The 12050-nt window shown below is 39.2% G+C and overlaps 1 protein-coding gene, 2 long non-coding RNA genes and 1 other non-coding gene across 4 annotated transcripts; all 4 read left to right on the top strand.

Moving 5' to 3' along the window:
• Positions 1-1603: 1603 nt before the first annotated feature.
• Positions 1604-2893, top strand: LOC107280352 (uncharacterized). The gene is made up of 4 exons (XR_001544332.3): positions 1604-1714; positions 1840-1933; positions 2018-2641; positions 2727-2893. It is a non-coding gene; the product is annotated as an uncharacterized lncRNA (long non-coding RNA).
• Positions 2894-3000: 107 nt separating this feature from the next.
• LOC107280368 (uncharacterized) lies at positions 3001-4875 on the top strand. Its single transcript, XM_066309042.1, has 8 exons — positions 3001-3220; positions 3316-3407; positions 3499-3597; positions 3691-3739; positions 3826-3879; positions 4183-4238; positions 4315-4386; positions 4468-4875. Exons 1-8 carry the CDS (start codon positions 3025-3027, stop codon positions 4567-4569), a joined length of 720 nt encoding a protein of 239 aa, XP_066165139.1. The 5' UTR covers positions 3001-3024; the 3' UTR covers positions 4570-4875.
• A 145-nt stretch (positions 4876-5020) lies between these two features.
• On the top strand, positions 5021-5872 carry LOC136355902 (uncharacterized). The gene is made up of 3 exons (XR_010740463.1): positions 5021-5366; positions 5456-5627; positions 5725-5872. It is a non-coding gene; the product is annotated as an uncharacterized lncRNA (long non-coding RNA).
• A 51-nt stretch (positions 5873-5923) lies between these two features.
• On the top strand, positions 5924-7262 carry LOC107277660 (uncharacterized). Its single transcript, XR_010739793.1, has 4 exons — positions 5924-6038; positions 6133-6236; positions 6692-6878; positions 6964-7262. It is a non-coding gene; the product is annotated as an uncharacterized protein (transcript).
• The last annotated feature ends 4788 nt before the right edge of the window (positions 7263-12050 follow it).

Consider the following 12050-nt stretch of genomic DNA (forward strand, 5'->3'; position numbering starts at 1 on the left):
TAAAAGTTTGTGTTGCATTATTTTGTATCTCTAACTATTTGTACTTTATTTGTAGTCTTCAACTATTTGTTTAGCTTGCTAGCTGATGAATTATTGTTAGCTGTTGATCTGATAGTGAATTATTGCTATGATTTATGTATTGATTATGTTTCTATTTTCCCTGTGTGCTATGCAATGTTCTATTTTTGATTTCATTTTTTCCATTGCTTCTGATATGTGCATCCTTATAATAACTCCTTGTGCTTTTTTTTTCTCTCTCCCTTTGTTTTAATTATTAGATGGGTCATCAAAAGAACTGTTGTATAGATTCAGAAACTTTGCATCATGATGATGTGTGTGATTTAGTTGTGTGTTGTATTACTATTGCTACATAAGTACTATATCCACGTTGTATTTTGTTTTCTAGTTCTTTGTGTGTACTCAAATGTAAGCTAGAAATATGAAGCCTGAGATATTGATCTGAAGTGTAGATCAATATAGGTTTTAACTTATATAGATCATTCGATTCCTATATAGACAGCCCCTTAATTTAATTTCTGTTAAGTTAGGGCAGGCAGGCAGGTTAATTGATTTTGTTACGCTAGTTTATTGAGAACTTTATGATCTATGCAAATTTGTTAGCCTTGTGGGATTTGGATGTCTTTTTGTGGTTGTTCATAATGTTTGTATTAGACTGGATTACACTCTAGTGCAAACCCCATTTTTGTTATTGGACTCGTGTTTATGTACTTAGGTCTAACATGTCTTCCCCTTTGGGGATTTAGACGCCATTTGTGTCGGTTCTACTGCTAATGTTTGTAGTAGACTGGATTCATTGGATTGCGTGCCTCTGCATAGACCAACTGTGGAATGGTTATGTTCCCTAGTGTGAATCAGGTGTACAGGGCTTAAGTTTGTGAGATTGTTTGACTTTTTATCATAGTGTGGACCTCTTTGCATATATTTGTGAGGACATGGAGGTATACTATAACATTTGACTTACAAGTTGAAAGTACTAACCAACGTATATATTGTACTTTCGTTTGCCATGTTTAAGTAATGTTCATTTTTTTCCTGAATAAAGTGGTCAATTTCTGAGGAATTATATATTTTTTTTAATGCATACCTTCACTTATTTTATAATTTATAGTCTGCCAAACTTTATTGATTTTTTATTGCTATTTTTAATAGATGGTTCACCAAAAGCGTTCAAAATTGGATAATTGTAGCCAGCCCATAAGTGAATCTGATGATATTAATTCTGAGTCTTTGCCTACTAAAGATGATGATTACAATTGTGATTCTGATGATAACTCAGCCAGTCATGTAAGTTTATTTTACATTTCAATTTCATTGATTTGTAATATAGTTGTTCTTTTCATTTCCATTTGTAAATTCATAAAGAGTTTGCAATTATACATTCTCATTGCTTAGTAGCCAATGTAATAGTAGGACCAATATTTTCTTGTTTTATTTGTTCTTGAATTGTCATGTTGTTCCAAGGTCAGAATAGTATCCATTATTCTTTCATTATTTTTTTTCATTAGTATGCAGTTGTAGCTCTGTTGTAGCCATGTTTCATAGCACATTTGCAATGTTTTAATTGTTTAATATGTTTTTTTAAGATATGGATGTTTCACAACCACATGTAAATGAAATTTCTACAAATGAACTTCTGAAAACTTTGAAAAGGAAACTCAGTAAGTCTAAAAGAAGTGAAGATGATAACATTAAGGTAATTATTTTGTTTGTTATTTTTCATTTTATATTTTTCCATCATTCTTGTTTTTAATTTTGAATTTTTTTTAGATGAAAAGGTCTGAATCTATTGAATTGGACAATGATGTAATGATAAATCAGGTTCTACGTGATATCATACAAAGGGATCAAATTATCAACAGTTTGAAAAAAAAAGCTTAATATTCATCACAACATAGGTGATCAAAATTTGAAGGTTAGTTTTTTGCAATGCCCTTTTATATCTATGTATGTTTGGTTTTTATTTATTGATTAAATTGTTTTATTTTCTTTTTGTCAGGACAAAAATGTTGACACTGATTTGAAGTCTGATGCATTCTCTAGATTCTCAGTCAAATATTTCTCAAAAGTTCTTGATTCTTTAAGTCCACATCACAAAACAGTCATTGAAAATTATTGTTTTCAAAGCATGCTGCTATTTGACAAGTGTTTTGTTCCCAATTCTTTTGCTCTCTGGATTACAAAACAAGTAGATGTGAACTGTTCTGATATAGTTTTGGGCCAAAAACTTATTCCATTGAACAAGCAATCTGTCCATGTTGTGCTAGGCCTCCCTGTTGGTGGTAGTACAATCCATTCAAAATTTGATTATGGCAAACAAAAGATTCTTCAGATTTTTGGGAAAACTTCTATTCCTTCTGTCAAGTTCTTTGGAGAAAAGTTAATTAAAAATGAAGAACTTCCCGATGATCAAATTCTCATCTGCTTTATGATTGTTTCCTTGAATTGCTTCCTTTGTCCAAACTCTTCTTTGATTCCAAGTACAAAATACCTAAGTGCCTTTGAAGACATGGACTTAATTGAAAGTTTGGACTGGTGCAAGTTAGTTTTTGACTGGTTGATGGAACACATTAGCAAGATTGAGAAATCGAAAACTTTTGGTGGTTGTTTATTCCATTTAGCGGTAAATTTTTTTCCCTCCATTTATACTAATTTATATTTTGTACTAAATGACTATTCATTTAATTTCTATATTCAATGTTTCATAGGTTAATTACCTGGATTTTCTCAACTTTGGTTCACAAAAAGTATTACTTGATACACCAATAATTAAAGTTTGGAAAAGATCTATGATTAAGGACTATTCCAAATTTGATAAAATATCTGAAGGAGTGTATGGAAAAAGACCAGTCAATGATATCGCTTCAACTTGTTACCAAATGGTAAATGTTCAGTTTTTTTTTCAAATTTTTTATCTTTTCAAGTTCTAATAAATTTTCTTAGATTGGAATTGAAAATTCTGTTTTAATTTTTTAGGTGAATAATAGCTCATCTTCATTTGCTGATATGCTCAAAAGTTCTGTTGGTGATCTGTTGCCAAGTGATGTTCAAGACAAAATTTGTCATTTGCTCTGCAATTATTTTGGAAAAGAAGATGAAATCTTTGAAGACAAGGCTAAGAAACTTCTTATAGATGTTCTGTTGTTGTTAGCTGATTGCAGTTCCAATTATCCTACTCAACCTGCTGCACATGAAAATTCAGGTTATTACTTTTAATTTACGAATTTTGTTGTTTATTTTATTTTTAATTTTTTTCCATTCATATGTCTTGATTTTTTTTATAAATTTTAAATTAAGGAATTGAACCAGATCATGAACCAGTTGAAGAAAATAATGATGATGTTAATCAAGCTGTGCAAAAAAATAACAATTTCACCTCATCTCCAAAGGTACATTGGTTTCTGTTCTCATTTCAATTTTTTTTATTCTAATAGTCATGTGAATCATTAAGCATTTTTTTGTCCTTTTATTTTTTTGTAGGGAAACAGTAAAATAGTACTAGATGATGATAAGTTGCCAATTCCAAATGAAGAATTTAATCCTGTGAATAAGTCTACCATTTTGAATTCTTCAGAAGAGGTTTTTTTTTCATTTTTATTTCAATCATTATAATCTGAATATATAGAACTGTAATTGTTGATAGTTTTTAACTGTCATTTTTTATCTGTGCAGATTAAACATATCAACATTGATGAAATAATGACAAAGATGAACAAAACAGGTTATTTTTTTTTCTAAATTTGTTAATCTGTTTTTTTAAAAAATTAAATATGAATTATTGATGTTTGTGCCTATTTAACATTGAAGGTCATGTTCCTATTAATCCACCAGATGAAACAGAGAAAAATTCTGCCTTGACTGGTAAATTTTTTTTAACGGAATCTCATTTGTTTTTACTTGTATATCTTTAATTGTTCTAGCATCAAAAAAATTGAGTTATTGTAATATTTCATTTCTTTTGTCATGTGATTTTAGTGCACTGTACTATGGTCCTCTTACTTTTTGTTGCCATATTTTTTGTTTCTAATTCTTATGTTATTGCTGTAGCTCGAAACAATCAAGTTTTTCATGATCAACCGTCTTTTAAAATCTAGGATTCTGATGATGACCTCCATCATGAAAATGATGATTTCAAAAAAGAAATTACACCTGCTCATCTTGTAGATTCATATCAAGTTATTCCTGATTCATACTCCCCAAATCCTGTTTTAAGAAATAAGGTACTTGTGAAGTAACTTCAAATTTCATAAGGAATACTTTTTTAGAACATTATATTGATTTATACAAATCTTGCAGATCACTCCAAGAAAGTTGTCTCAAACTTTTGCTGCTGCTGTTGAAAGCCCAATAATCTGTTCAGACAGTCCGGTAATTCTGACATTAATTTCTTTCTTTATTTCTTCTGTATATACAAACTAAACTTTCATTTGTTAAATTTTGAAATTTTAGGATAAGATGTACATGGTGACACTTGAAAATTCAACTTCTCCTAATGCTTCTCTCAATGAAAACAAAGAAAATGAAAAAGTTTGTCACATCATAAAGGTATGAATAATCTCGTAGTTTATTTTCATTGATGTTCCCTTTTTGAAATTAAATGGTGTTTAAAATTTTTTCTTATTCCATTTTTGCATTCTTGTTCTCCATAGTTTTGCTGTAATTCTTGTAGGTTACAATGTATTTCAGTTCTAGTTAATAACATACATTCTTTCAATTTTTATTCCAAAAGGTTTTTCTTCTCACTGCTTATTCATTTCTTTTTATTCAGTTTATAATCTCAAGTTTGTAAGTTTGCTGTTGAACATCATTAGTTTATTTACTGAACTGTTATTTCATATTGATATTTCAAATATTTCATGCCCTGTACCTTACTTTTATTTATCATTTTTCTGTTCTGGTTATAAGCTAATAATTATTATTTTTTATTTCTAGTTATTTTGATCTTCTTTTTTTAATATGCTTCTAACTGTACTATTTAATTTATTTGTTAAATTTCAGGATTCACCTGATGTTTTTATTGGTGAAAAGAAATTCTCTAAGAAATGTGCTGATATTGGAAACAAAACCAACATGATGTACAATAAAATGAATAGAATTCTGTTGGATTCTCAGAAACAAAACTTCAAAACCTTTGCTAGTCCAGAAAGAGTTTTGTTATGCAACATGAAGAATTTCAATCCAAGTACTTCTGGAACAAAACCAATTCATCATGATCTTAGAAGGGTAATCAATCCCACAAAGTATTGCACAGATCCTTATACTCCTCAAAGATCAAACTTCACAGTCTCACAATATGAAAGACAAATTTATAATGCTGTCTGCACTCTATCAACAAGCAGATATCAAGAGTAAGTACTATTTTGTACTTTTTTTTTCTGATAATCTTCATTTTCAATGTATGATTTGTAATTTGAATTTATTTGTATTCTGAATGTAGACGACATGCAGTTGAAATTGATGGTGTTCACTGCAAATTCAGTTCTTTTGGAGGATCATTTAATTTTGGACATGAAGTTTCTAATTTTGTTGTCTCTGTGTTCTGCCGATATTTGTTTCATTTATCTCACCCCTCAAAATCCAAAAAACATTATTTCTTCTCTTCTATTGGAGTAAGTTTCTTATTTTTTGTTTTATTATATTTATAATTGAAAACCAATTTTTACTATATGTTTAATATTTAAATTATTGAATACACTTGTGCTATAGGATGATCTTCTAAAGCATCCATCAAGAACTGATTTCTCATCAGTTAGGAAATGCTTTGATGGTGCATCAAAAGCTAGACCTATTCAATCATGTGAAATGGTTTGTGAATTTGTAAATTACTTGTCATATTTAATTTCATATTTCCTTTTACATTTATAATTTGTTTTATTTAATTATTTCAGCTCTTCTTTCCAATTTTCTACAAGCGCCACTGGTTTGTTTTCATTGTTCATCTGAAAGATGAAATGTTTGTCTTTCTTGACTCATTACATGAAGAAGGTTTTGAATATCAAGATGAAGTTAAGAATAGATTGGTCAGTTTATTTTCAAATTTTTAAATATATGTATTACTGTTCAATTTGTGATTTGGAATTTATAATTACAGAGTTTTCTTTTTATGTTTTGTAGACATCCAATTTTGCACTTGCTTGGAATTCCATCATGGAAGAATATCAAATCAATTTTGATGCTTTCAAAAATGTATATCCACCAGTATCTCGCCAAAATAATCTGTAAGTTGTTTTTCTTTACTGTAACTTTTAGTCCAATAATATTTTTTATTTGTTTGTTTTTGTTGGTTATAATTGTACAGATGCCCAATTGTTCTCTTGTTGACAGGAATCTTGTATGTTCTGTTGGTCATTCAGAAATTCTTGACTGTTTTGTTTTTCTAATTGTTGCATAACCTGTTTGTTTTGCTGTTAATGCACAATTTTAGTTTGTTTGTTATGATTATCATTCAAAAAATTTAGTTCCTGTTTGTCAATTGTTTCATTCAGAATTACTAGATGGGATAAGAGCCTGTTTCTTAGTACAACATGGACTAGAACTGCAATAGATTTCATTAGTAAATTTATAGAGTAAATAGTATGACCATAACTGCATTAGCTTTTTTTAATTTTTTTTGTTTTTTTTATATTTTATGATAAGTAACTGTGGTTACTTATGTCCTTTTTCTTTTTCCTAGTTTTGATTGTGGAGTTTTTACTCTAAAATACATGGAACTATGGGGTGCAAGAGTTCAGCTGACAAACCATTTCTCTCAAAAAGACATTCAAAACATTAGGATTCAATATGTCAACCGTCTTTTCTTCCATCCAGACAATTCTGTTCTCGGTACAGGAACAAAGAAACTAGTGATTGACTTTGCTCAGGTAAATTTTTTTTAGAATCATTATTTTTTTCACAATTTTGTTTTTTATTTAGTCCTTATATTTTTATATCTCTTTTTATTTGTAGGGAAATTGATTCTGGAATAAATTTTGTTTGTTCAAATATGACAGTTGGCAACTTTTGCAGGGCTACAACTGTACATAAACTCATGTGGTAGATAAAATGCAAAGTAGTTCATAAAATGTAGTTGATATAAGAAACAAACATTTAAGTACAAACCAGATGTAACGCTCCGCTTTTCGTGAGGCGTTAAAAAACTAATTCAGCAAAATCCTAATTTCGAAAATTTTCGTTCTTTGTGTGCGAGTCTAAGTCGTGCCAAGATCTCATTTCAAATCCCGTTGATCCCTCTCATCGAAATCAAAATCCTCCACCTCAAATTTCTCTTCCGATTCGAGTCTCTGAAATCAAGTTCTGAAATTCAAATCCTTCCTCTAAATCCTCGCCAAATACTTCTACGAATCCAGAACTATTCAGATCCCGCCTCGAATCCTTTCCTTGACTCCACCCTATGTTCCCGAAAACAAATACCCAAGTATTCCTTTTGAATCCTTTCCATGACTTCTCCTTGAATCCCCCTTGATACATCCCTAAACCCTCGAGTTCGAATATCAAATTTGAATTTGAGTCCAAACCCTAAAATCTCTCCAATTCTGTCCAAATCAGTTTTCTCTGTAAAAGTCTACTTTACCTCCCTGTATTTTTGGATGGACCGATTTCCCTCCCCCAGCCCATCTCCCCTCCCAGCCCATCATCTTACCCCCCCTCGCACGTGCGTTGCACGCATGCGAGCCGAGAGAGAGCTCTCTCGCTCTCTCGATTCTTTCTCTCTCCCGTCTTCGCTCTCTCTCTGCTCTCTCCCCTCCTGGCGCCGATTCCCGCCGTCGCCGCCCAAAAACCGCCACCGCCTTCGCTCTTTCCCGCGCTCGCCCGCGCGTGGCAGACCGCCCGGTCGCCGCCGCATCAGCCCTGGCCGCCTGCGCCGCACGGCCGCCCATGCCGCCCTGCCGCTCGCCCCCACCCTGTGCGCGCGTGCGTCCAAGACGTGGAGGCAGCGCGTCTCTCTGCCTCACGCGCTCTCCTCTCCCTCTCCCACCTCCTTTTTCCCAAACCGGCATGGTAAAGCCCCCCCTTTCCACCGTCCTCCCTTCTCTTTTTCCCTCCCAAGCAACGACGCCATGCCTCCACTCCTTGGCCGCTAGCGCTCGGAGGCAGAGACGCAGACGCCAGCGCCGGCTCGCCACCCCCACCTTGACCGCGCCAGCCCGCGCTAATCCTCCCGCTCCCGCGGTTCGATTTTCCGACGCTCGATCCACCGCCTTCGCCGCCCAACGCATCCACACCGTCGCCGCCTTCGCACTGCCCACGAAACCGCCGCTGCCGCCCGTGAACACCAGCAGAGCTCCCTGTTCCCCCACCTTTTTCCTTTTGCCCGACACCGCCGGCGTCATCACCTGTCGCCGCCTTGGCTGCACGCGTCGATGACCGCCAGCTCGCTCTCCTTGACCGCCAATGTCGGTTCCCCCTCCCAAACCGCCTCTTTTCCATCTATAAAGCCCGGGCCGAGCCTCCCTATCTCATTCTCTCTCGGCATCTCTCTTCCACCGCCGCCGTGCCTTTGTTGCCGCCTTGCAGCTGCCGACCTCGCCTCCCTTCGCCGTCGCGCGTGCTGGTGAAGCCGGCGTGTGCGCGAGGAGCCGAAGAGGACTCCGGCCACCCTTCTTCTTCCCCTTCCCCGGCCCAAGGCCGGAGAGCTCGCCCCGCGCCGTCGACCGCCCATCACTGCCCGCCCGGCTCGGTAGTGCCTCCTCCCGTTCCCCTTCCTCGCTCTCCCTCGTCCCCGCTAGCTTGCGTGGTAGCTCGGTAGCCCTGCCGAACGCGCGTAGACGCCGCCCCAAGGACCGCCGCCACCCGGCGTGGCCCCACCGCCATTGCCGCCCACCCCCGGAGGCCGCCTCTCGTCGCCGGACCTCCACGGCGCCGCTCAGACCCATCCGACCCCGGAAATGAGTTCCTTGAACACCGGAGATGCTTCCGCCGCCTTTAATTGAGTCCTCGTCGCCCCTCGGTGATTTCCCCTTTCTCTCGCCACCGGCCGCCACTGTCGAATTCCACCACCGTCGAACTCCCTCCGGCGAATCCGAGCCGTTGGCTCGCTCCTTCTCGACGCCCTCGTCACTCCGGTGTGCTCCCCGAAGACCAAATCCGTCGCGCTTGCTCCGGTGAACACGGCCGCCGTCCGCCGTCCATCTCGGCCTCCCCTTCTTCCTCCTCCCGCCGGCCCGCGTGGCTGCCACGTAGGCGCCAAGTCGGCGCCACCTCGGCTTTGACCGGGCCAAGCCGGTCAGCCGTCCCCTCCCTCCGTCTTCCCTCCCGTGCGCGCGGTCCACGGAAAGCCGTGCGGCTGCATGTGGGCCCGCCGCCATCCGTCCAACCGGTGCACCGCTCCTAAGCCATGCGCACCCGAAACCCGTGCGCCGCACCTCGCGTGCGCCCATCCCACCGTGGGCCGTGCCACCGACAAGCGGGCCCCACCCGGGACCCCGCGCGGTGGAATCGGTCCACCGGGCCGTCTCTCTCTCCCCCGCGCCCCCTCTGTTGGGCCGCCTCCTCGCGCCCGCGCCCGGCCCAATGGCTCGGCCGCGCCGTGCTTATCCCTTGGGCCGTACCCGAGCCTCCCAAAGAAGTCTAAATTACATCCCTCCACCCTTTTCTTTTTCAGGGATTTAATAAATCCTTTTTTTTTCCTTCCTTTGTCCCATAAATCAATTCCTTATTCCCAAAATTCCACAAACCATTTCCTTTGGTCCCGCGTGACAGTGACTATCAATAATATTTTTGAGAATATTATTTCTATAAATTCCATAAACCATTTCTCCTATTCCAGAAACTCCAATTAAACTTCCAAAATTCATATCACCCAATTCGCAACTCTGATTGACTCCGTTCAACTTCCAATATTCCCATAAAATTGAGATCTATTTAATGGCACTACTAATTAGTCTAAATAGGGTCTTTCTTTTGGTCTTTTGTTTAGGTTTTCAGTTGTTTGCGTATAGTTGCGGTTATCGGATTTTCGTCGATCGCGGGTTTTCTCGAAGATTCGTGAAGCTTCGTGAAGACCTTGAGCAAGGCAAGTCACCCTTTGATCAATTGCCCCTATAATTGAAAAGTCATTATTATTTTGTTTGCAACTTGCATTATTAGAATCACACACTTAACTTGCTTGGCCTCGGTTTGCGTGCCAAACCGACGGACCTACCCAGTAATCGCACTAATTTCCGTAGGTTGTACTACCCTGTTTCCTTGTCGCTCCACCCTTGTGGTACCTCGGTATTCGTGCTCTCTGAGCGCGTATACCAAATATCCCACATACACCGTTGTTTGTCGAAAACTTGGGAAATGGGTTTGTGAAGCCTTCAAAACCCGACATGTGGTGTCGGTGTGTTTGAAAATAAAAATGAATTGTGAAAACTCGCGATGCGGGGGTTGTGCCTATGTGGCACTGTCCCGTATTCGCATATAAGGACCGATTCCTGTGGGAAACTCATCGAACATAATCAAAGTGCAACCACAAGGTGGAATGGGACACCCTGGCTAAGTAACTAGTCGGTTCAGGGAAACCTCGCATGCCAATAGTTGGGAACGCCGGGGCGGGGTCGACGGTTGGAGCCAAACCGGGTTCCTGGTAATGCAAGAACGAGAAGCTTGCTGAATTACCGATCGAGGTGGTTGGAGTTTGATTTGTGAACGCCTAAAATGGCCTATGATTATGTGAGGATTTGATCCTTCTATGTGGCATGAGGTATCCCTGGGTCGGCTTGGGAAAGGCTTTGTCGCGAACCTCTGACACCGGCCAGTGTCTGGAGTAAGTTCGTGTCTTGTGGGTAAAGTGTACCCCTCTGCAGAGGTTAACTAACTGTTCGAACAGCCGTGCCCATGGTCATGGGCGGATGTGAGGTGGTTCCCGTTGCGTAGATTTGTTTGCCTGTGCTTTGTGAAAAGTTGTTGTGGTGTGGGAATCGTAACCAGAATCAGCCTATGTGGCAGATGGATGACCTGAGTGGTCAGAAACGAATCTGTGTGATTCGGGATGTCTGTGGGCATCATAGACTAGGCTTCCCGAGTGGAAGCGGATTGTTGTGCTGCTGGGCAGCTGGACTCTGGGAGTCCGAGAAAATGAAAAAGGCTCTGGGAGCCGATTAATCAAGTGGAATGGCTCTGGGAGCCGAGAAGTAATGATCTGACCCGGGAGGTCGGTACATTACCAATTGAGTTGTTGAAAAGCATCTCTTAAAGTCGAATCGAGACGCAAGTCTCTCTTCGGCCCAAACTTAGAAAGAAATAAATCACTTAGTGATTTCAAAATGCCTTCAAATAAAAGATTTGTAAAACAACCTTGCCTCTCCTCCAAGCTTGCATCAAACACCTAAGTTCCCGTGACTTGCTGAGTACGAAAGTACTCACCCTTGCTCTATATAAATATATATATATATAGTTCCTCCGCCCTGAAGAGAAGATAAAGTGAAGAGAAGATTAGGGTTTCGTCCTGGTTCCCAGCCGTCGCCTGTGGTGTTGGGTGTTAGTTCGTTGGTTCCGCTGCTGCTGCTGTTGTTGGTGTTTCCTCGTCCGTGTCGTCGGTTGCATTCTCGGATTGTTCTGAGCTGCAACCTAAGTTAAGGTAAATAAGTCCTCTATTTATTTTAAGGATTGCTATGATTCATATTTGTCACCGTGGGTACCAGCACTATGTCCTGGGACTGGTACCGAGATCGCGGTTTCGTAGGAAACGGTTCACGCCGTTTTCCCTACGACACGCTCCTGTCAGGTGCCGTTGTACGGCGGTATCAGATTGGGGTGTGACACCAGAGTACATGTTCTGGAATATTACAGAAACTTATGGAATATGTCTATTTCCATTGTATTCAAGTAAACCTCTCTCTATTTTCAGTCATTTCCATTTCTATTCTTTTGTGCCACCCCTTTTTGATGAAGATGAATTTCTCTTCTTTTTGCCTTCTAATTCAGCCCCAGAATTATGCTTCTCCTGTGATATATCTTGTTGCAAATCTTTTCTTTTGTTTGAAACATCTTTCTTTTTCTGCTCTACACCATCCTGCAACAAATAATATCTTTCTTTATTACTTTTTTAA

The sequence above is a fragment of the Oryza sativa genome, chromosome 3 (assembly GCF_034140825.1).
Source record: "Oryza sativa Japonica Group chromosome 3, ASM3414082v1".
Lineage (NCBI taxonomy): Eukaryota > Viridiplantae > Streptophyta > Magnoliopsida > Poales > Poaceae > Oryza > Oryza sativa.

Excerpts from the sequence above, each read along its gene's own strand:
- LOC107280368 (XM_066309042.1), top strand. The coding sequence starts at position 3,025 with ATGCTCAAAAGTTCTGTTGGTGATCTGTTGCCAAGTGATGTTCAAGAC. Across the intron at positions 3,221-3,315 it reads TGCTGCACATGAAAATTCAG|GAATTGAACCAGATCATGAA; the intron begins GTTATTACTTTT and ends TTTTAAATTAAG. Across the intron at positions 3,408-3,498 it reads ATTTCACCTCATCTCCAAAG|GGAAACAGTAAAATAGTACT; the intron begins GTACATTGGTTT and ends ATTTTTTTGTAG.